General features: G+C 44.0%; 3 protein-coding genes across 3 annotated transcripts; 1 reads left to right on the forward strand and 2 right to left on the reverse strand.

Annotated features, from left to right (window-relative positions):
* Nucleotides 1–2893: 2893 nt before the first annotated feature.
* On the reverse strand, nt 2894–3307 carry LOC104487229 (histone H2A). Its single transcript, XM_010130127.2, has one exon. The coding sequence runs from the start codon at nt 3305–3307 to the stop codon at nt 2894–2896; it is 414 nt and encodes a 137-aa protein (XP_010128429.2).
* Nucleotides 3308–7034: 3727 nt separating this feature from the next.
* LOC104487228 (histone H2A) lies at nt 7035–7454 on the reverse strand. The gene has a single exon (XM_010130126.2). It carries the CDS (start codon nt 7452–7454, stop codon nt 7035–7037), a length of 420 nt encoding a protein of 139 aa, XP_010128428.1.
* A 3839-nt stretch (nt 7455–11293) lies between these two features.
* PDCL3 (phosducin like 3) lies at nt 11294–18191 on the forward strand. Its single transcript, XM_086740763.1, has 6 exons — nt 11294–11404; nt 12653–12782; nt 13464–13554; nt 14285–14428; nt 15290–15498; nt 17756–18191. The coding sequence occupies exons 1-6, from the start codon at nt 11399–11401 to the stop codon at nt 17896–17898; spliced, it is 723 nt and encodes a 240-aa protein (XP_086596889.1). The 5' UTR covers nt 11294–11398; the 3' UTR covers nt 17899–18191.
* The last annotated feature ends 2979 nt before the right edge of the window (nt 18192–21170 follow it).

Below are 21170 nucleotides of genomic sequence, written 5' to 3' on the forward strand. Positions count from 1 at the left end.
AAGAAGTGAAGCTGGCAGGGGTGGTGGAAAGAAGAGCAGAGTCTGACCTAGCTGCTAGCACAGCTCTCACAAACCACGTGCTTCACATATTTTCAAGGTATTTATTTGGGGTAGAGTAGTGCAAAACCTAGTAATGAACAGGCTGAGGATATGCAAGAAAACCGAATGTATGTTTTATTGTGCATTTAAACAGATAATGGATTTTTTAAAATCAAAGATTAAAAGTACCCCATTGAAGCATGCATAATGTTGTAAGCATGAGTATCCTCAAAAGAAAGACAAAACAGGCTTCACAGCTGAAGGAGAGAAACAGAATTAGGAGAATTAATGAGATCCCCCAAATTAATATCTTAGCGTTGGACATTATCTCTTCAGTTGTCTTGAGACTTTACTAAAAAAGCAGGAATTAATGCATTGGTTCTTCTGTGTTTAGAAGCGTAACAGAAGAGCTGTAGTCATAAGCACAGAGAAGAGGAGAGCCACAGCAAGGCGTATTTCAGGAGAGACTATGTCTATAGGTCAGCTCTAGTTACTGAGGACAGAGCTTTTCTTCCTCTTGTGGAAGAGGTGAGACTTGCAGAGAGGTCTCCATTAATTTTATCCTTTTTTTTGGGGGTAGGATTTCTACAGGCAGAGAGGTTTGCTGAAGCCTCCTGTTCCATATGTCATGTCTCAATTTATGTACCCGGTGTGATACAGCTTCACTCCACACAGAGACCTTTGAAATTCCTATGGGGCTTCACAGTTGCAACCCACATCACGGAGGCATCGAAAGCAGCCTCTGCTTCAGCAGCTCCAGCCATCATCCCACCCTCTCTTCTTCCTGCCCACATGGAAACGTTCAAGTTGTGCCAACACTACTGTGAAGGGTGGAAGGTTTGCTTCAAGCAGCAAAAGAAAAAAAAAATTAACACACAAGCCCAGCGGCATCCAGGTTCACAGCAGGCGTGTTGGTGGAGCAGAGGGAGTGCTGCAGTGTGGCAGGAGCTGCACAAGCCCACGCTGCTGTGGAGGCACCCATGCTGTGGGCAGCTGGCTCAGACAGGCCAGGAGCCAACCGCTCAGCCAACACAGCGTGAAACAACCATCAGCCTGACAGGGGAACAGGGGACCATTTTCCCCTCAAGCACAGCTCATACAGTAAATGTTGATTGAAAGCGCCGTCAAAAAAACATCCAGCAGCTCCCTAAGGAGCCACTGCTGCTTTCCAAGGCAGAACATCTGGTTTATGGTGCAGGTCAGCAGCATTTCACCCTTTGTATCTCTAGCCAAATGTCGCCACGTTTACATAGATAGCAATGTCTGATCTTATGGCTGCCCTCAAAACAACATTTGTCTACTATCCACACTGCAATCCACTTCTCTCCAGCACTCAGAGCAGCCGGTTGTACTGGGACTGACCTGGTATCAACAGAATTTCTTCCCTTTGTCTTCTCACAGCCTGGCCTCTAGCAGGTGTTTGCAGTTTACAGGCATGCTAGAGGTTTCATGTACAGAAGGGTCCCCTGACTGCAGTCCCATGATTCCCCATTCCTGGCTTCTTGGCCTTCATTTAAATTTGCTAGCCTGCCTATACAAAGATGTGCGAGTTCTCTGTGGCCAATTCTTCAAAAGTTTTCAATTCTCACAAGGCCAGAAAAAAAAAAAAATGGGGAGATATTTGAGCTGTGCTAGAGAAAGCAGTAGCACAACATGGATTACTATGGGGCAGATATGGGAAACAGAGGCTCCGAGATCTCAAGCTGGTAGGGTCAGTCTTGAGATGGTTCTCTAAATAACCCTTTTACTTGGTTGGATTAACATATCTGAACCTGGTAGAAACTTTGTGCTTCCTGTTCTGTGCTGTAAATTCAATAACTCAAACACCTAACAATGCACTTATACGGCTTTTAAATCTGAGTGGCATCCTGCTGGTGAAGTTGTTAAACAAGATCTTCTGCAGCATAGCAAACAGAGTAATACTGGTGTGTGTCCACCATAACATTGCAATCTGGCAAGCAAATCTAATAGTGCTTAGGTAGGCTTTCAAGCCGCATAGATGGAAGACAAGAGTTTTAGAAGGTCCTGGAAAATGCCACTCCCTGGATTGCCTTTTAATGCATCAGTTTCTTTGATCTGGATCATAATGGAACAAGCCTCAAAGCAACTAAGGATGTTCTCAGTACAGAGAGGCAGAAGTTATATTTGGATTCATTCTTAATAAGAGTTTCTAGAAGATCTTTAAGGCTCAGGCACTGAGAGGGTTTAGAGTCTGTAGAAGACTCCTTGGATTGCACTCCATCAATGTGGGAACTCAGAAGACAATTCCAACAGCGTCTTTGGACCAAAGAGTGTGCGGTGACACTCTGAAGTTACAGCACAGCCCTACCTCCATATACAAATATTAGAGAAGATAAAGTATCAGCTTTGCCATCATTATAAGGCAGTCCAGTTTAAGTTTCTCAGGTGCATCTACTTACCCTGAATAGTCAACTGTGCCCACAATGAGGTCTGCAGTGGTCATATGAAATAGACTTCTACACGTACTGAATAAGGATATTCCAGCCATGCACATGGAGACACAAGCTTTAAAGACCATGGAGCAGGTTTCCTTAGATAACTGCAGTGCCAAAGTCTCCTGTTTGATGCAACAAATATTTTATATAAGGGAATAAGATGGACCCGAGTCCTTTGCACACTTACTTAGTCATAGAAGTAGGCTGTTGACTTTTTTATCTTGAAGGATGTAGCTAGGGAAACCTAACTAGCAACCCTATCCCTAGCAGCTTTTCAGACATGCGCACAGGTACACACACACAGATGAATTTAGGCTAAAACTGGCAACCAGCATTAAAAACTCTAAGCTGTTGAGAAAGGCAACGTTAACACCACAAGGTCAGGAGCCTGGTGGCAGCTAGAACTCCTGCGACTGGACATATTTGTGGGGTGGTTTAAGCGAGATGGTCTTCTTAGGAAGAAGTTCAGGAAGCACATTAGGTAACACCCCGCCTTGCGCGATGGTCACACAGGAGAAGAGCTTGTTCAGCTCCTCATCGTTTCTCACAGCCAGCTGGATGTGCCTGGGCAGGATCCTGGCTTTCTTGTTTTCCCGTGCAGCGTTCCCTGCCAGCTCCAGGATCTCTGCGCTCAGGTACTCCAGCACTGCAGCCATGTAGATGGCAGCGCCAGGACTGACTCTGTCAGCATAGTTCCCTCTTTTAAGGAGCCTGTAGACACGACCCACGGGAAACTGCAGACCAGCTTTAGCTGATTTGGTTTTCTTTGGCACAAGGAGGAGCTTTGTGGTGTTCATCCCATACTCAGTCATTCTAACATCAATCTAGTATAAAAAGAGAAATAATTAAAAAAAAACACAACAAAAAAAAAAAACCAAAAAAACCAAAAACTAGACACAGAAACCAAGCATTCAAGTCCTTTCTTTCTCCTCCTTTCACTGCCTTTCTAATTCTTTTATAAGTCAGTTTTCCTCTCAGAAAGTTTGCTGGTTGTTCATATTTTTGTCAGAAGGAGCAGATGGGTCAGGCTGCTGATCTAGGAGAGTCTCAAGTTTTCTACCAGCCGAGAGGCACCTATAAGCTCAGTTAGAGCAGCAGGTCAGCCATCTGCTATGTGCACAAAACTTTTCAAGAGAGTAAGCGAGAACTTAGGAGCAAGGTCTTCTGACCCAGTATCAAAGGAGAACTGCTGTTAAGGAGAAAAATTAAGCAAACTAGTCTTAAAGATACCTGGAATTGTTCAGAAACCCTGCAGGGAAGCTTCATTGAACTTACCCCTGGGAAGAACCTAGGTAGTTTCTGCAATGATGATGTTGTGAGAGCCAGAGCTAGCAATTCATGTCTTTGCCTGAAGTAAGAACAGAAAAGGACTTCATCTACTAGAAACAACTTCAAATAGGTCTTGTCTTCCAGAGGTGAGGAAACCTATTGCTGTAACATAACAGGACAGAATCAGGAACAAGACTTACGGGAAGAAGAGAAGCTCTGTTTTACATTAAACACTGAAATTGCTCTGCTTAGCACGCTGTGCATCAGGCTGCTGCAAATGCAGTTACCATCTTTTTATACAGTATTGCATCCATTCTAACAAGTCCCATCACTTATTACTGACAAAGTCCCTGGTATTGAGCAGCACCAATTACTCTTCAACACATAACACAAAGCAACTGGAAACCAAACACAGGAAAATTCTGCTTTTGCATATAGAATTGTTCTCAAGTTTTAATCATTAGTTGTTTTTAAGTATTGAGAAGCTCTACTCAGGTGGGGGAGGAACTAAATCAGATATCAAATTAGAGTGCTCAAAAATACAATAAAAAGTTATTTTAGACAATTTTTGCAGGCCTTAGAAGGACAAGCTTTTAAAAATATCTTACCCAAGTAAACAAATAAAAAAAAATTAAGAGACATCTTAAGCAGTCTTATACCAACTACAGCACTTAAAAGTCCATTATTTCACTCAAGAGCTTACCTAACACAAAGAAAGCATGGTGTTATTTCTCAAGCACAATCTCTTACCTAAAGAGGTTATTGACTTAGCTTCTTTTCCAACAATACCACTACTCAAATCCCCCAAACCACAGTTCCTGACAACAGCTGCCCCCTTTTAAACTCCACAGCGGTAGCCATATCATTACTAGCTCTTGCATCGTTTAATGCCACCTGGGTGAGCAATGATGTAGCCACTCAAAAAAAAAAAAAAAAAACCAAACAATCAAGGTCATGACACAAGAGCAGCTCAGTACAGTCCCTGAGAGCAAGAAAATTTGTCACTAGTGCTTGTAGAGCTGCTTAGCATCTTGTTGGATGATCTCCTCTGGAAAGAAGCCTAGTGTTTACTGCCTCAAAGAACTGCAGTACCTCTGGCTGGTATTTAATTTATTCCAGCTGAAAGGGGGCACATTTTAACTTGCTGTAGTCATCAAGAACAACACCCAGCAACCTGTATCACCATTTTTTTTTTGTGCTGCCAGCAGTTTTGTGACTATGCTGCAGAACCTGGCAAAGCTCAGGACCTCTGGCATTGGGTTCTCTCTCTTCTATGACTTGTTCTCATCTGTCCCACAGTCCAGTTTTTTTTTTTCCCAAAGTCATGCATAGCTGTGTTGCAAGGCATAATATGTCCTTTCTAGAGTCAAGGGTGTGGTGACAGCTGAGTCATTTTTTCTTCAGTACACGAGTGCTGGCAAGTTGACCCTTGGGCCAACAGAAACTTTTGCTGAGCAGCTGGGTTAGGAGACGTCTGCCCTCTGTCATCATGAGGCCAGAGGGGTGAGTTTTCAGATCACTATGCTTATCTGGTTAATTTACAGAACTGTTTCTTTTATAACTGTTGTTTAAAAGAAACCAAACAAGATTGTTCTTGATGAAAGAAATATTTAAAAATTTGACTTTTGAATTAGACCAGTGCTTCAACATAAACTCTGTCTTTCTGTATAAGTAGAGGTAGGGCCACATTGCTCTCCCAGTGTCTTTTGTCATACAGAAAATGGCAGGTGAAGGCATTTCTAGAGGCTCCTTGAGCACTGGCTGTGCCTCACAGGGTCTGTTTGGTGTGGTGCAGAGCAGGCTCAAAGAAACAGCCTGCATCCGGGAGCAGCATGATGTCTGACACACAGTTCTCCAGATTAGCAAAGGGTGCTGTAAGTATCATGCTTAAAACTGCACAAAATTAATATCTTGCTTGAGCCTTCTACTATTACCAAAAGCCTTTAGATTTTTGCTTGGTCCAAAGAAAAAATCATTCCCTCGCCATTCTCCAATGGAGGAAATAATTTAATTTGCATGTGTTCATTTGTCATGCACCTCCTTTAAAGCTTTTTTTTTTTCCCCCATTTACAGGTGTAAACACTCAGCAGAAGGCTAGTTACATGTAGCACATCTTCACTTTATGCACAAAGCTTAAAATTACTCTCAGATATTTTTACTTCTCATTGCTATAGCATCCTCCACTTTTTCTCACTTCACTGGGTTAACTGTAGGCCAGCCAAAATCTTATCAAATTGCTCTTGGAAATCAGGTAGCATACAATGACTATTCCAGCTGCCCACCACCCTGAAATCACCGTGCCTTCCCAGTCAGGTAACCTTCTCTCTTCCTGTTCCTGTGTAAGCGCAGCTTGGAATGAGTCATTAACATTGCACGTCACCTACAGCTCTGACGTCTGGCAGCATCCTGAAGCCTGGCCAGTAGGCTCTGACACCCTCATGCCTTGAGGGGGTGAAGGAGTTATGCCAAACTCAACAGGACAGGCAGATCTTTTTCAAAGAAAAAGTTCATGCTCCAGCTACAGTTCAGTAAATGCTAACCAGCTCATCTCTGTGTGAGATGCTATGATGCACCCATTATGAACAGAGAAACCCTCAGCACTTTCCTGGGGGAAGACTTTCAATTACTTGGTCAGCAAAGGCCTGGGGGCTTGTTTGGGTATAGAGACTTCTGTTTTCCCACACTGATAGACGGAAGCAAGACAGTCACCTCTACTGACAGCACAGATATTGTGCCAGATGTTAAATAAACTACCTATGGTTGTAGACAAGATGGAGGGGATAGAGGTTTAGTGTCATGTTGGAGCAGTGTAAGAGATAAAGCTGTAGTGAGAAACTATGACCAATAAAACTTTAAAGCACAGGGTTACTAACTCTTAGAACAGAGTTAAACAACCTCTGAGGCACTGAGCTAATCACACTATGAATCTGTGATGTAGGAAAAGTCCATGTGAACATGAATGGCAGGGCTCCTCTGCCTACTCCACAACAGTTACCTGTAACTTATTTTCAAAAATAAACATGAACTTGACTCATGTACCACTTATTCAGTGGTCCGCTGGACTTCGACATTTTCTGTGCTACTCCATCCCTGGAAGGGAAGCTGAGAAAAGAAAGGAGAACAGCATTGCATTCTAGGAACTTTATTTCAAGCTTTAAAAATGCATTAAAAATAGCAAGAAAAACACTTGACAAAGAAGCAAACACATACAATTAGTGCTACTGAGTTCCATCATCCATAAGTGCACAGAACAGACCAGAAAAGCAAGTTTCACTGGCTACCGCCCTGTTCCTGAGAAGCAGCACCATCTCTAACAGTTTTCTTGGGAAGGAGCTGGGAAAGGATATTTGGCATAACCCCTCCTTGCGCGATGGTCACACAGGAGAAGAGCTTGTTCAGCTCCTCATCGTTTCTCACAGCCAGCTGGATGTGCCTGGGCAGGATCCTGGCTTTCTTGTTTTCCCGTGCAGCGTTCCCCGCCAGCTCCAGGATCTCTGCGCTCAGGTACTCCAGCACTGCAGCCATGTAGATGGCAGCGCCAGGACTGACTCTGTCAGCATAGTTCCCTCTTTTAAGGAGCCTGTAGACACGACCCACGGGGAACTGCAGACCAGCCTTAACTGATTTGGTTTTCTTCAGTTCAGCTCCAGGTTTGCCAGGCACTACGTGTTTCTTTCCACGTCCAGACATTCTGACGGATGAGGAGACACAGAGGGTTGGAGATCTTCAAATTACCCAGGTGCTTGGGCTACAGCTCACTGATAGCAAGAGGAGACAACAGCAAGGTGAGTTACACTTTCTGCTGTTCTATATGAAGGAAAAAAAAAAACAAAACAAAACAAAACCAAAAACAACACAACTTGTTCTTTTCTTAAGGAAAGAGCCACACACCACAGTTCATTAATAGCAACACTAAGTTTTTAACTACTTCTAACCTTTTACAGCCTACTTTTTAGGTGAGAGGCCCTCGTAAAACCACAGCGGGCTGACAACCTGTCCAGAAAGGCTTATTGAAGTAGATACAAAGAGCTCCAAAGAAAAGAGGCTTTTCGTTGCCACTTGGAATGTATTGAGATTGAGGCACAGTGGGTCTTCTTCAACAAGATTTTCTTAAACACCATAACTGTTACCTCCAAGATAACTTGAGGCCAAGCCTGCCTCTTCTTCCAAGTGGAATCTGTATTTTAACTTTTTTAATTTTAAATCTAACAATTGAAAAATTCCTGCAGCCCACAGCATCTTCTAATCTAAATACTCCAAGAGGTTTTCATATGAAGTTCTAAATTAGTTCTCCCTACAGGATATTCTCTGGCTGCTATGAGAGTACTGGAGGTGTTCTGTACTAAAAAGAAGAATTGACTTGGACAGCACAATTCAGAAGAATAGAAATTGCCATCTATTTACTCAAGATTAAGGAAATTCTGTCCAGTTAGAGTACTCTTACAATTGGAGTGGCAAAAATACTTATTTAAATAACATTTCTAATCTATGAGTAAATAGGACAGTTAGGTTCCAACACAACTTTTGCTATGTACAAGAACATTAATCAGTAAATTAACATTAGGTTTTTTAAACAGTTTTTATAGAGAGATTTAAATATTTAAGGAAAATCAGAATAAGATTTGGGAGGGAGGAACAAAAAAATCCCAGCCCATAATAAAATCCAAGCAAACCAAGCCATAAATCCATATTCCTATTATCAGACAACACTTTTCATAATGTAATTACTCACATTACAGACATACTGTGCTACAAATGCAGTACCTTACAAAACAACATAAAGTCCACAATAACCCCAGATCTTTCACTATACATTGTAAACAAAAAATATAACACATTACCTCCAAAAATTATTATTATTTTGCCCTAGTCTGTGTTTTGCCACCACCAGCACTCAAAAGCAAACAAACCACACACCACCATTCCCCCTGCAAGAACCTTTTTATTAGCAACTTTTTCTCCTCATTAGTGGCTCACCTGGACACCTAATGAGTCATTCTCACATGTGGTTCATCTTCCTTGTAATGCCTGATTTTGGGGGAAAAGAAAGAAATACATTATGGATACCCAGAAGCAAATTATCTAGGGGCGAAAGAAGCCAGTCTGTCTCCCAGGGCTGACCCACAGCTATATTTCCATCTCACTGTGACATCACCAGCTCTCACCCACTCTGGCTGGAGTATTTCTGACTGTACACTGTGTGTAAAAACAGTCCTCTCTTTCCTGCCGAAGCTTGATAAAAACAGTACATAGGGGAAATGTGCTTTACAGCTACGATGTATTTTTCATTGGGTGGGAGGGGGGAAACTGCGTATTGCTTTATGTGTGTCCTGGGGAGAGAGAGTTATGCTTTGTCCGAGCCCCACCAAGTGATGTGATGGGGCTGCTCCTAAGATTTGGGCTACTGCCTCCTCTTCTGGTAACTCTCTGTCTCAGATGGGGCTCAGGGTTTGCTGTGGAAACAGAGGGGTTCTGGTGCCAAGGGTCCTTGGGTTGTTCCTCTCAGTTCACCTGAGCAAAAATCTCACCTAACGAAAATGAATATTTTTGAGCACCTTTAAAAAAAATGAGTGCACACTCTCTGCTCATGCTCTTTCTGTGTTTGTCTTCCATTCCAAATAGGTTCCAACCAGCAATGTGTAAGACCCATGGGTGTGAATGATATTTCAGCCACAGAAGATTAAATCAGCAGGTCCTCCTGAAAGCCCAGGCTCTGACAAAACATTTGTACAGCAAAACAGGCACCAACAGTTATCCTTTGGTTCTGCATGCCAGGTACTAACTGTGGGTCAGAGACAAAAGATCTCAACAACTTTAGCTCACATCCTGCCCCACTGGAAGGCTCCAAAACCATTTACTTTCTGATTTAAAGCTCTCACATCATCTATGTTTGTGGCTCCACCTGTCACTCAGACAGCAACTTTTCCCACAAGGATGAGTGTTTAGTCCAAGCTGGGTGAGGCTGAGTCTTCCTCCACCTCAGGGCGCTGGGAAAAGGGTATGGTGCACCCTCCACACGTCAAAATACTCACTGTAAGGACTGATGTCCTCTGAAAGTGCAGCTATCCATTTCTTTTAATTCAGAGGCAGAAAAGGTGGCTGTGCCATCCCTTCAGTAAATCAGACTTAGCAGAGGGTAAGTGCCCCAGCACGCTTCAGGATGCTAACAGGGTGTCCATGATGTTATAATGTGTTGTAACTGGGCTTATGAATTTCCATTTCAGGCCCTTGGTGGAGTGCAGACACAATCATTTCTCCACATGCCCAGAACAAACACGCTTTTAAGACCTGCTGGCAGGTGGGAGGGGGGGTCATTTTCTGGGGACTTAGAGCTGGGCTTCTCCTTTCTGGGTGAGCATGATGGCCATCAGGCTAGAGCGTGAATGGAGGGGGAGGTGGGAGGAGGCCTATTCCTCCTTTTCCTCTACTGGGTGTCTTTGAGAAGAAAGCACAAATTCTGCTGAGTTCTTTGAAAGGGCGGAGATGCCCATTTCTAGAGAGTGAGGTGTTGATCCCAAATGGATTGGGGTCACCACACTGGACCCACTCCTCAGTGTTTGCTGAGTGATGCTCTAATACCGACTCAGAAATAAAATAAAAGTAACTATCTGGACACAAATTTCTTGTAATGCTAATTGGCTATGACCCAACCCTGACAATATCTGAAGTACTGATAATTATGGCTGATAAGAATAGACAATATAGGTTTGATTATTTTATTTTTTAACAGAAAGTGACCCACAGAAAATGCACTTTCTCTTTCTGTCTGATTGCTTCACAAGTCAGAAAGGAGTTCTGGAAAGTGCTAGGAAGTAGCTCACTGTTTCTTTTCACAGGAGTTTCAGAATATGTTACATGTTTTTCAACCTGATACAAAATTCCTTGTTTTGCTCTCTGCTGTGTAACTCTTTTCCCGGGTGTGTTTAGCAGGCTACTTTTAGAGGACATGATTTTGTATCCCTCGCTGCGCTGCTGAAACCGCTCCGGCGGCGAGGGTACAGCATGGGGGCGAGGAAAAGTTTTTTAAAGCTGTGCCACCTGGAAGCCGGGCAGGAATTCCTCTGCCCTCCGTGACTTGCATCCCCCATCGCCTCCGAGCTGACGCTGGTTTGAGGGGTACGAGGAAGGGGTAGGGGCACTCCCTAGATGAAGGGTACTGGGGTTAAAGCTCTGCTGAGCTGGGCTTTCGGCAGGGCTGCAGCTCACATAGAGCCCCGCTGAGGTCGTGCAGACTCATGACTTGTGTGAGCACGCTTTGTACGAAACCCTTCCAGAAGCACCGGGACGGCTGCTTGCAGGCCCGGGGACCAGCCGGGAGGACCGGTACCTGTCAGCCCCGGGCTGCTCCGTGCGGCACCGCACCCTCCTGCCTGCAGAAAAGGAGCAGGAAGCAGCGAAGAGCCGGACTAGCCAAAAAAAAAAAAAAAAAAGGAACACCCCAACCCTTCCACCTCCACAGAGCCGCGCCGGGACAGGCCTTATTAGGCGCTGCGGGAAGCAGCAAGGCCGCTGCCTCCGCCCCGCCGGGGAGCGCCGCCTCCTCCGGCCGCGCCGCGCACGCCGGGACCGGCCTGCCACAGCCCCGCTGCCGCCGCCAACGCTGACCGGGCTCAGGCCCCGGCCCCGGCGGCAGGATGCAGGTGAGCGGCCGGCCCCCCCGCCCAGCCCCGCCCCGCACCCGGCCCGTGTGCTGCCGGAGCTGCAGGGGGGGACCGGGGCCGGGCACCAGGCCTGGTCACAGCCGCCGGGGCGGGCGGGTTCGGGCCCTGCCGGCAGCCACGGGCCGCCCTCACCGGCGAGGGGGGAGCCCGGTTTCATTCCCTTTTCTGGGGGCGGAGGCGTCTGTCGTGGGGCGGCCTTGTTGTGAAGCTCCGCAGCTTGGGTTTGTGGTGGTTTGTCGGTGCGGTGCTTACCCAGCTGCTGTAGTAAGCAGATGGGCGGGTGGGTGTTTCAGGCACTCGTCAGTGTGTTGGTAAGCGACAGTAGATGCTGTGAAATGCTGTGTTCAGGGAAAAATGACCGCAATCAAAACAAACAAAAAAAAATTAAAATCTGCCCTACTATTTGCTGGGCTACTTTACTTTTTTTCCTTTTTTTTCTTGGGGAGGCGAGGGGGGGGTGGTGTCAAGGCAGTAAGGAAGCAAAAGCAGCCTGTGAGTGCTTATCGCTGAGTTTTCATGTATTTAAAAAAAAAATAAAATTGCTGTCTAACTTGAAAAAACTGCTGAGGTTCTCAGCATTACGTGGGTGCCTGTTGACCTTGTTTAGTAGAATTATTGTAACTGTTTCATGGTGAAGCCTCTTTTTAACTTTCAGGAGCAGTCTAGGCATAGATTTAGATCTGATTCCCTAGAAATGGCCTTGTCTGACAGAGACTGTGCTTGCTTCTCTCTAAGCACTTGTGTAGTCACACTGACTTGAATCTACTGAGGAGACTTCTCGTATATCCAGAGTTAGGTCTGTATGGCTGGTACCTGTGTGTCTTCTCACCAGCACTTCCCAATGCACTGACTGCTGATTATTCTGCTGAGGCTCCGCATGTGAGCGTTGTGGCTGGTGTCCTTTCCTGTCATGCAGCTCATTTCCTCCCTTTTCACCTTGTGAGAGCTACAATGATGGTTACAATGCTTCAAATTTTTGTACCCTACGGAGACCTCCCGTATGTACTGTGAATGGGATGGAATAAAATGAAGTCACTTTTCAGTGTACTGGTCTGGGGCTGCAAAGAAGCCTCAGCATCAGGGTGCACACTGGGACTTTCTGGCGCTATCCAGAAAGCTACTCATTTAGCAGTGTGCTGTGCCTCTTGAAAAACTTGCCTGTGTTAAGTTCTGGAAGTGGTAAAGTTCACCCTGAATGCACATCATCCATTTCTTGTTCTGTTCTAGGACCCAAATAAAGACACGGAGTGGAATGACATCCTGCGCAAGAAAGGGATCCTTCCTCCAAAGGAAAACCTGGAGGAAAAGGAGCGTGCAAAGGAAGAGGAACAGTTTGCCATCCTTCAGAAGTCCCTTGGTGAGTGACCAGTAACTTGGGTAGCAGTGGCGGGACAAGTCTTGGAATGGCTCCTGGGGGAAGCTTGTACAAAGAAATGGCCAGCAGTAATGTTTATATGTCTGTAAATCAATGTGTCCTTTTCCAAGTCTGTAAGGGATGCCAAGGCGGCCTTTTGTATAGAGTGATCATCTGTTAACAGTATTGAACAATACGTTCCTGAATACATGGATTCTTCCAGCACAGGAAAGCTTTGTTCTTGATGTCAGCTCTGTGTTTTTATAAAAGTGAAAGTTTGAAAACTGAAATAAGAACAGTGAGAAGGGAGTCTGCCATGTGAATGTGCAAGTAAAAGTATCTCATGAGATTACCTGTTGTATGCTTCCTCCTTCCTCCGTTGTTCAGGCATCCCTGCTGTGTTGTGCATGTGTTAGGTACGTCTTTGCTACAGCCACCAAACCTGAAAGCTAGTTCAGGTACTCATGTGCTACTCTAGGCAGCCTTCAGCTCCGAGCCCTTTACATCATTGTCTTTCCATCTATATGTCTAAAGTGCATAATATTTTCTAAAAATCCAGTAACAGTAATACTTCAAGAAAGCCATATTTCCCATAGTTAATAAATTCTGTTGAACTGATAAAGGCTAGTTGAGTTTTAGTCCTGGAACAAAGTTTTTGCTGATTTGATGCTTCTTCCATTCTAGTGAAAACTTATGAGGACATGACTCTGGAAGAGCTAGAAGAGAATGAAGATGAATTTAATGAGGAAGATGAGAAAGCTATTGAAATGTACAGGTCAGAGCAGCATGCAGAACTTGGCTTTTATGAAAACTGGATTTTTTAATGAAAACTGGATTTTTTTATGAAAACTGGATTTTTTAATGAAAACTGGATTTTTTTTTTCTTTTGTATGCTGTTAGATATTGTTGAAGAGAGGAAGGATGTTGTTAAGCCTGATGATAGAAAAAGTGGGTTGTGTTTCTGGTCTCTTGTAGAGCTTTTAAATGGCTTTAATAAGATAACTGGGTTTAAATTTCAGCATCCTTTGTCTACAACCTAGTTTAGCAGAGATAATGTGCATCTGCTGAGTGCATGGCTGGGGATTCTGAGAGCTTTGAAAATCCCCTCCAAGATTTCTCGGTTTTTGCATGAATGAGATCAAATTGCTGCAGATTTACATGATTACAGTGTTGATTTTCCGTTATCTTTTTATCTTTACTATCTTTTATGATTTTTGCCATTTAGTTTGATAGTGTAGTATCTGCAGAAGAAATGTCCATTGAGGGCAGAAGTGACAAAAAAAAATGCACGACATATAGTTATACTTCTTGCGTGTTTATGATTTTAACTTGTGATGCAAATATAAGAGCATCTATAGATGATGTCAACATGCTTTTGTTGCTCTGGAGTTTGAAGATATTTGTTATGTGCTTCTGAAATCTAGGTTTCAGCCAGCTACTCTAAGTGTTTTTCTGTCAAAAATGCATCTGTTCTCAAGATCTCTTTCCCATTCCTTACTGTTCAGACAGCAAAGGTTAGCAGAAATGAAAGCAGCTCAAATGAAGAACAAATTTGGAGAAGTTTTGGAGATTTCGGGAAAAGATTACGTTCAAGAGGTTACGAAAGCTGGAAAAAATATATGGGTAGTCCTGCACCTCTACAAACAAGGGTAAGATTAGATTTTTTTTTTTTTTTCTTTAACCTTTAAACCTTTCACTGTCAATAGCTGAAAATACTCTAGACAAATGTGTACTTATTGTGGAAATTAAGGTACTGACTCCAGAGTTCTAAGAAATAAAATACTGAGTTAGTAATTTCCTTACTGTTGACTTAAGACTGTTGAACTTGGCTCTAAAACAGTGCTACCATGAAGTGGCATTTTTGATGCTTCTATACGGCACAGTGTGACTTGTACCATACAGCTGTCATAGAGGTAGCTGCTGCCACTGAAATACTGCACTTTGGAAATTATTCTGGATAAAGTTGTGGGGCGGGCTGTACATTAGAAGGATCACTGTATATCTATAGTCTGGTTTCTAGATGCATAAAAATGGAGTAAACGAGGTTTCCAGTCCTATCAGCATGATGGAAAAACTTGACAAAAAGGTCTGGTAAGTTGCTAGAATTGTGTGGAAAAGGTTAGAAATACTTGATTTTTTTCATTGTTTCAAATAGCCTCACAGGTGTTCATTGTCATTTGCAGGAACTGCTTTTCTTTCTATTTTGCCCTTGCTCATGCAATTTCTAAATATTCTATTTTCATAAACCAATTTATCTGCGTGATAGAAGGGAAGGTTGTATTGCAAATATTGTAAAACAAAAAACCCACCACCCACCAAAACCTCAAGTGGTACTGGTTTCCTTTGAGTGCTGGTGTACTGGACAAGAAAAGTATTCAGCAGTTGCTTCTGGTACATTTGCCTTTCCTTAACTACTCATCGAGCTGATGTTTCTGGCCTTTCTTCTGGACGAGATTACTGTCTGATTCGTCTTTTTTTTTCTTTTTATGTCTGTCCGTTTTTCTTCACAGAATTCCACTCTGTGCCTTAATAAATCAACATATGAGCGGGCTTGCAAAAAAGTTCAGAGACGTGAAATTCATCAAAGCTATCTCTACCACCTGCATTCCCAACTATCCCGATAAGAACCTGCCTACGATATTCGTCTACCTGGAGGGAGACATCAAAGCTCAGTTCATTGGGCCTTTGGTTTTCGGTGGCATGAACCTGACAAGGGACGGTGAGTGTCTGCATCTCCAGTCTTCCAAAGGAAAAGCAAAACTGCTTTGCTAGAAATGAGAGAAGTGAGGCTTAGGAGGAGAAGGGAGATACAAAAAATCGTATTAGATTTATTTTTCTTTTATTTTGCATCCTTATGGCTCAACAACATGCGATTAAGGTTATCTTGTAAAAGCAGTGAGTGGCTCAGTAGGCCAACGTGCAGATATTTATCTTATGTGTGTGCAAGTATTCACACCCTGTGCCGAATGAAACAAATTTTCCTGATCATATTAAAGGGTAAATAGTAGCCATGCACATTCTTTGGGGCTCTTGTACCTGAATGACTCACCTTGCCCCCAGTTACTTGATGATCTGTGCACTTGATAATTGGTGCTTGCCTATTGCATTGTAAGGCTTCTTGTTTCATTTTCAGTGGATGGCATCTTTTTGTCTGTTGTACCTTCCTGACATGCAGGCTCCACTCCTCATGAACCTTTATGGAGTGCCTGTATTGTCCAAAAAGAGCTGCTAGCCTGAAATTGGGCTTCTTCCTTTTTGTCTTGCCATCTCCAGGAGATGGGAGCATGATGAACTCCTGGCTCAGGGAGCACAGAGCCCCACGAGGACAGGCTGTTACCTTTCCTGGAGAATGTGGTTTTGCCTAGACTATTTCTTCTTTCCCATCTTAGTCTTAGCAGGCTAGGGGGTTGTGCAGCATCGTCAGTGAGATGTGCCTTGGGAGTGGTGATGCGGGTCTTGCAGAGAGCCATGGCTCTTAAGTAAAAGCTGATGTTTGAGGGTGGTTGGTCAGGGATGGTATCCTACAGCAGTGCTTGAAGACAGAGGTCAGCAGCAAAAAAGGCTCTTCTTGGAAAGCAAGTGCAACTTGGATGTAACCTAGTGGATTTTATTTCGGTTAAAAGGATACTCATCAGCTTTCTGAGTAGGCATATTGGGCCAGATGCCTTCAAGCTTTTTCATGGTCAGACTTTAAGGGCGTCTTTATCTGAAGTGAACCACAGCCAAGCAACATTTCAGGGTCCCTGTTGAATGATGTCACTGCTTATACTGGAATAGGATGCAAAGAGGCTTTTCTACCCTGAAGTTTACAGGATATCTTGAGCATGTGCTATAGAAAATGCTCCCTTGCCTTGAGCTGTCAGAAGGGGAAAAGCTTGCCAATGAGATCACTAATTTAAGAACAGCTAACGCTAACTACAGCGGTCGCTTAATTATGCGCTGAAGTGAGCAGTGGTGGCAGAACCTCCAATTAGCTTTCTCTCATTTTTGGCAAATAAATAATTGATTTTGGAGGGGTCGAAAGGTGACTGAGCCATCTTAACTCAGTCATGTCAGAAAGCTGGGTACTGAAATTCTGCACTTTCTTTTATTTCTTTCTTCCTTCTCCCCTAAGATGGGGTGACTTCCACTGGAGAAAGTGTGAGGTTGTATTCATTACTCTGTAATGTCTGAAAGAAATTAGATTTAATGATAGGGTTGTTAGCAGAACTAAGGGAAAGATTTCAACTGAATGTGTTGTATTGACTTTCTCCCACTTCTGGGAAGCAATCCAATTTAGGTCTGTATAGTAATAGGCCTACCACTGATGGTGGAGTCTCTCTTACTGTCTTACTAAGGAACTAATAATCAGTGCATGGCGTAGTGGGAAAGGGGTGAATTGCATTTGCAGAGTACATTTCTGAAAAATACCTATAATTCAGATGTGTAAATGGAATGACTGCAGTTTTCTTGCCCCACAGTGAATCTATTCCCTGCCTCTTCTGGTTGTGATGAACTTGGTATATGATGGAAACAGCTGTAATATATGAGCAGTGTTCCTTCACCAGCAATAGATGTGCAAACCTGTCTTCTGCCCTTACGTGGTTAGAAGGAGGCAGAACTTGCTTTCACCGGGAGAGTTGCCTTTAAAGCTGCTGCTCTGTGTCAATCGCCTCCTTTTGCCCTCCTGGTTGTAAAAGGAGCAGGGAGGCACTGGGGATGGCACTGATGGCCTGCAGAGCAGTACCCTGAGCTCTGGGCCAAAACCTGTGCTGGCACTCGTGTCTGTGAAGGGAGAGCTCAGCTGGAGCAAGTGTGTGAGACAAGGCAGAGGCTAGGATCTGGGGGTGGAAGAGGAGGGGGGTGAACAACGCAGGGCCCTGGTTGTGGTGGTGGTGATGGGCAGGGTGATAAAAGAAATCCGTTGAGGAAGCAAGGGTGGGCTTTTCCCAGTTTGCTCCCCTGTATTCATGGCTCTCTTGCTCTGCTCTGCACAGAATTGGAGTGGAAGATTTCGGAGTCAGGTGCCATCAAGACAGACCTTGAGGAGAACCCCAGGAAGCAGATCCAGGACCAGCTCATGTCCTCAATCAGGGCGAGTGCCCCAGCCAGGGGGGAGAGTGACTCAGAGGATGACTAATTCCTGCATCAGCATCAAGATTGATACAGTACACTTGCAGCCAGTGTTGCCACCCAAGGCACGGGAGACACTCATCAAGATCTTTCTGAGCCCCAGAAGGGCAGTATTTCAAGACAGCCATTTGTCTAGAAACTTCTAGAAATGAAAAAAAGTTTGTTTGCTTGTTTTTTTTTTTTTTTTTTTTAAGAAAAACTTATTGCAGCTTCACTTAAGATCCTGAAAGACATTTTATATTATGAAGCTTGAGTAAATCTTACTCAAAGTTTTAAAATATAGACATCAGTAGAAACAGAGGCCTCTTGTTGTTATTTTCTTAGTAAATTGCTGACTTCTTTAAAAGAATCTGAAATATGAAATGGCCTTAAGTGCACTGGTTTTGACAAACTTAACTTGTGTAAATCGAATCTATTATCGAATTGGTTATAGCAGTTAATTGAGCGTTCTCTTAGCCCATCACGTGTAGATGTCAGACAGCCTGGACTGCATGGAGAGCTGGGGAGGTGACCCTTGATGGGATGCCGCTGAAAGTGGGGCATGGTCCTTTGCAGAGATGTGCTGGCAGGAGGGCTACCGCAAGGCCCTGAGATGGGACCCCAGACATCTGGAGAGACACCTTGGTGATGGCCAGTGTCTCCTGAGACCTGCTGAGTCCAGAACCCCCTTTCATTTGGCAGTAGTATTTTGCCTTTTGCAGGGGCTGAACTTCCTGCACCATCTTATCTCCTAATTGGGAAAGAAAATTCAAGATGTTGGTGATCGAGTATGAACGTCCTGACTTTTTCCATAAAATCAGAAGTCTGATGCTTTACTACAGCAGTGCCATTGCCAAATGGGAGGGAAAATTATGTTTGAAGACCTGATGTCTTTCCATATTAAAGCCTTCCATCTTCTAGGTACAGTAATAATAATTGAGGCCTTAGGAGAGAATGAACTGAAATACCACCTTAATTATAGATCTGCTGACACTCAGAGCTGCTTGCTTATTTTGAGTTGGATTTAATGTCCACCTACACTTCCAATTTGTCTACACTTGGGCTAACAAGCTCCGAGAGCTTTTGCTAACAAGGCTGCCCCAAGGACATTTTGTTATATTGCTGATGAATTCTGTGGGTGGATGGTACAGAATGCAACACTCAATAAGCAACAATATTTTTTTTTTTAGCTTTGTATTAGTTCATAGCCACTTTTAAGTGTTTCCTGCACTCTGTCTCCCCGGTCAAATCAGTGTGTAGTTCAAACAACAAATAACTGTTCCTTAAACTTCACCTGAAGTTTAAGATCCTGATGGACGGCTTCCTCTTTGAGATCTGAATGGTGATTTGAGTGTCAATTAATGTGTGTGTGTGTGTGTGTTTTTGACAAAATAGCTAAAACACGCTAAGCAGGTGAGCCAAAGGCAGTAGGATACAAGCTGATAAATATTATTGTTGTACATACCACCATGCTTCTCTTGACACTGGACTACCCAAAATGCTGTCAGAACTGATGCTTTTCTGTACTTGCCTATGTGTTCTTACAATCTGGGAAGACGATAACTCTTTCTCCCCACAGAGAAGCTTATCTTGTGCTTGTCCTCATTTAACTGTGTTTTGGAGTGACCTCTGAGCACATTTGGGTTCATTTTGGAGGAAACCATCTAAAGGAGCAGCCCCCAGAGCGGAAGTTAGTCTGAAGAGCTAGGCTAAAGCTAACCTGAAATAAGGCCCTCTGAAATGTGAGTAGAATGAATGTCACAGCCTCTCTGTCCAGATCTGCTGCAGTTGAGCTGTCTGAATGGCTGATGCAGACACAGCTGACAGACTCTTCTCAGCTTGTTTTTAATTTAAAGTTTATCAAACCTTCAAGGAAGGGGAGCTGGAATCTGCCATCTATCTTGTGTTGTTGCTGTGACAACTTCAATTTGAAATCTAATTTAAAAAGTAGGCAACACTTTGGATACTTTTTTTACTTCTATTATTCCCTCTTTTATTGTCTCCTTCTTCAGCACCTCTATGGAGGCTGAGTGGCAATAATGTTGCAGCAGCCCTTTCACCATCTTCTAGGCCATTGATTGATTCATGGACCACAGCGGGAGAGGAGCTCAAAGCAGGATGACCACTGCATTGGGGTTGCTGAAGGCTCTGTCCTGCGGAATCTTGGAAACATTTAGGGATGAAGACTCCTCACAGTGTCCCAGTTCTTGACTGGCTTCCAGGGCACCCCTCTCCTCTTTGCATCTTGCATAGGACAGCACAGGCAGCAAGACTTTGAGCCAGAATAACTACAGAGGAGTGTGTTGTCCAGAGCCTGATCCAAATTTTGTGTTCAATCAGGAGAACTGGTGTTCCAAAGACAGACAGGCATCCCTAGGGTACTAACAATAGACCTGCTAGAGCTAATCAACTGAGAAAGCTGAAAGACGAGTGCATCTTGTGACGAGACCATACCAGCTTGTAAGGACCTTAGCCACTGGATCCCAGCTTAAGGGTATGTGGCTTGAACCCCATTCTCAAAGGGGGATGCTTAAGCCCTCTACTCCAGAAACTCTGCAAGTCTTCCTCAAAACCTTCCTGCTTGCTCCTGTCCACACTGGCATAGTGATTCTTGTACTCTAATCTGCAAAGTAAGCCATCTTAGATGGGATGGTGTCCTCTCACCAGTAGGGCTCATGCTTGGTGAGTGAGGCCCTGCCTTGGTGCAGGTTTGGGCCTCTCAGGCAGAAGTGAGAATTGAACTGAATTGCTGATGCCCTTGGCATGTGGTGTGATAGACCCTTGAATAAATAAATGAGGGAGTTGTGACTTTGGGCTGTTTCCACCACAGTCTTCTCTTCCATCGGGATCTTAAAAGAAAACCACAGCTGCCTTCCCTTTTTGTATGGTGTCCAAATGGGTTTTGTGAGTTATGGGACCACCAAGAGGACTGAGCTCCTGAAGAAGACCAGGGCTGTGTATGGGCATCTGATTGCCTTAAACTGCTCAGTTGTGGTGAGCCAGATACCTCATGCCCATGAATGACACGGCACCCCTAGGTAGGAGGTATGTCTTTCCTCTACAAGAAACAAACCAGGCCTGCCTGGGAGATTTACCAAGGAGACTGGGTAGGGAAGAGGGAGATCGCCTCTTCTAGCTTCCTCCTTGCTGTCGGAACTACAGCAGGGGCTGCCTTGCCATTTAATAGGTGACATTGAGCAACATATGACAGTTCAGGAAAAAATGAGAGAGTTTGACCTGTACTGTCTTTTATCCTGAGCCACTTAATGTGTTGACATGTTGGGGGATGCCATTTGAGGA

The sequence above is a fragment of the Chlamydotis macqueenii genome, chromosome 1 (assembly GCF_036417535.1).
Source record: "Chlamydotis macqueenii isolate bChlMac1 chromosome 1, bChlMac1.mat, whole genome shotgun sequence".
NCBI classification, from domain to species: domain Eukaryota; kingdom Metazoa; phylum Chordata; class Aves; order Otidiformes; family Otididae; genus Chlamydotis; species Chlamydotis macqueenii.

Excerpts from the sequence above, each read along its gene's own strand:
- LOC104487229 (XM_010130127.2), bottom strand. The coding sequence starts at position 3,307 with ATGACTGAGTATGGGATGAACACCACAAAGCTCCTCCTTGTGCCAAAG.
- LOC104487228 (XM_010130126.2), bottom strand. The coding sequence starts at position 7,454 with ATGTCTGGACGTGGAAAGAAACACGTAGTGCCTGGCAAACCTGGAGCT.
- PDCL3 (XM_086740763.1), top strand. Across the intron at positions 13,555-14,284 it reads AAAGCTATTGAAATGTACAG|ACAGCAAAGGTTAGCAGAAA; the intron begins GTCAGAGCAGCA and ends CTTACTGTTCAG. Across the intron at positions 14,429-15,289 it reads CTGCACCTCTACAAACAAGG|AATTCCACTCTGTGCCTTAA; the intron begins GTAAGATTAGAT and ends TTTTCTTCACAG.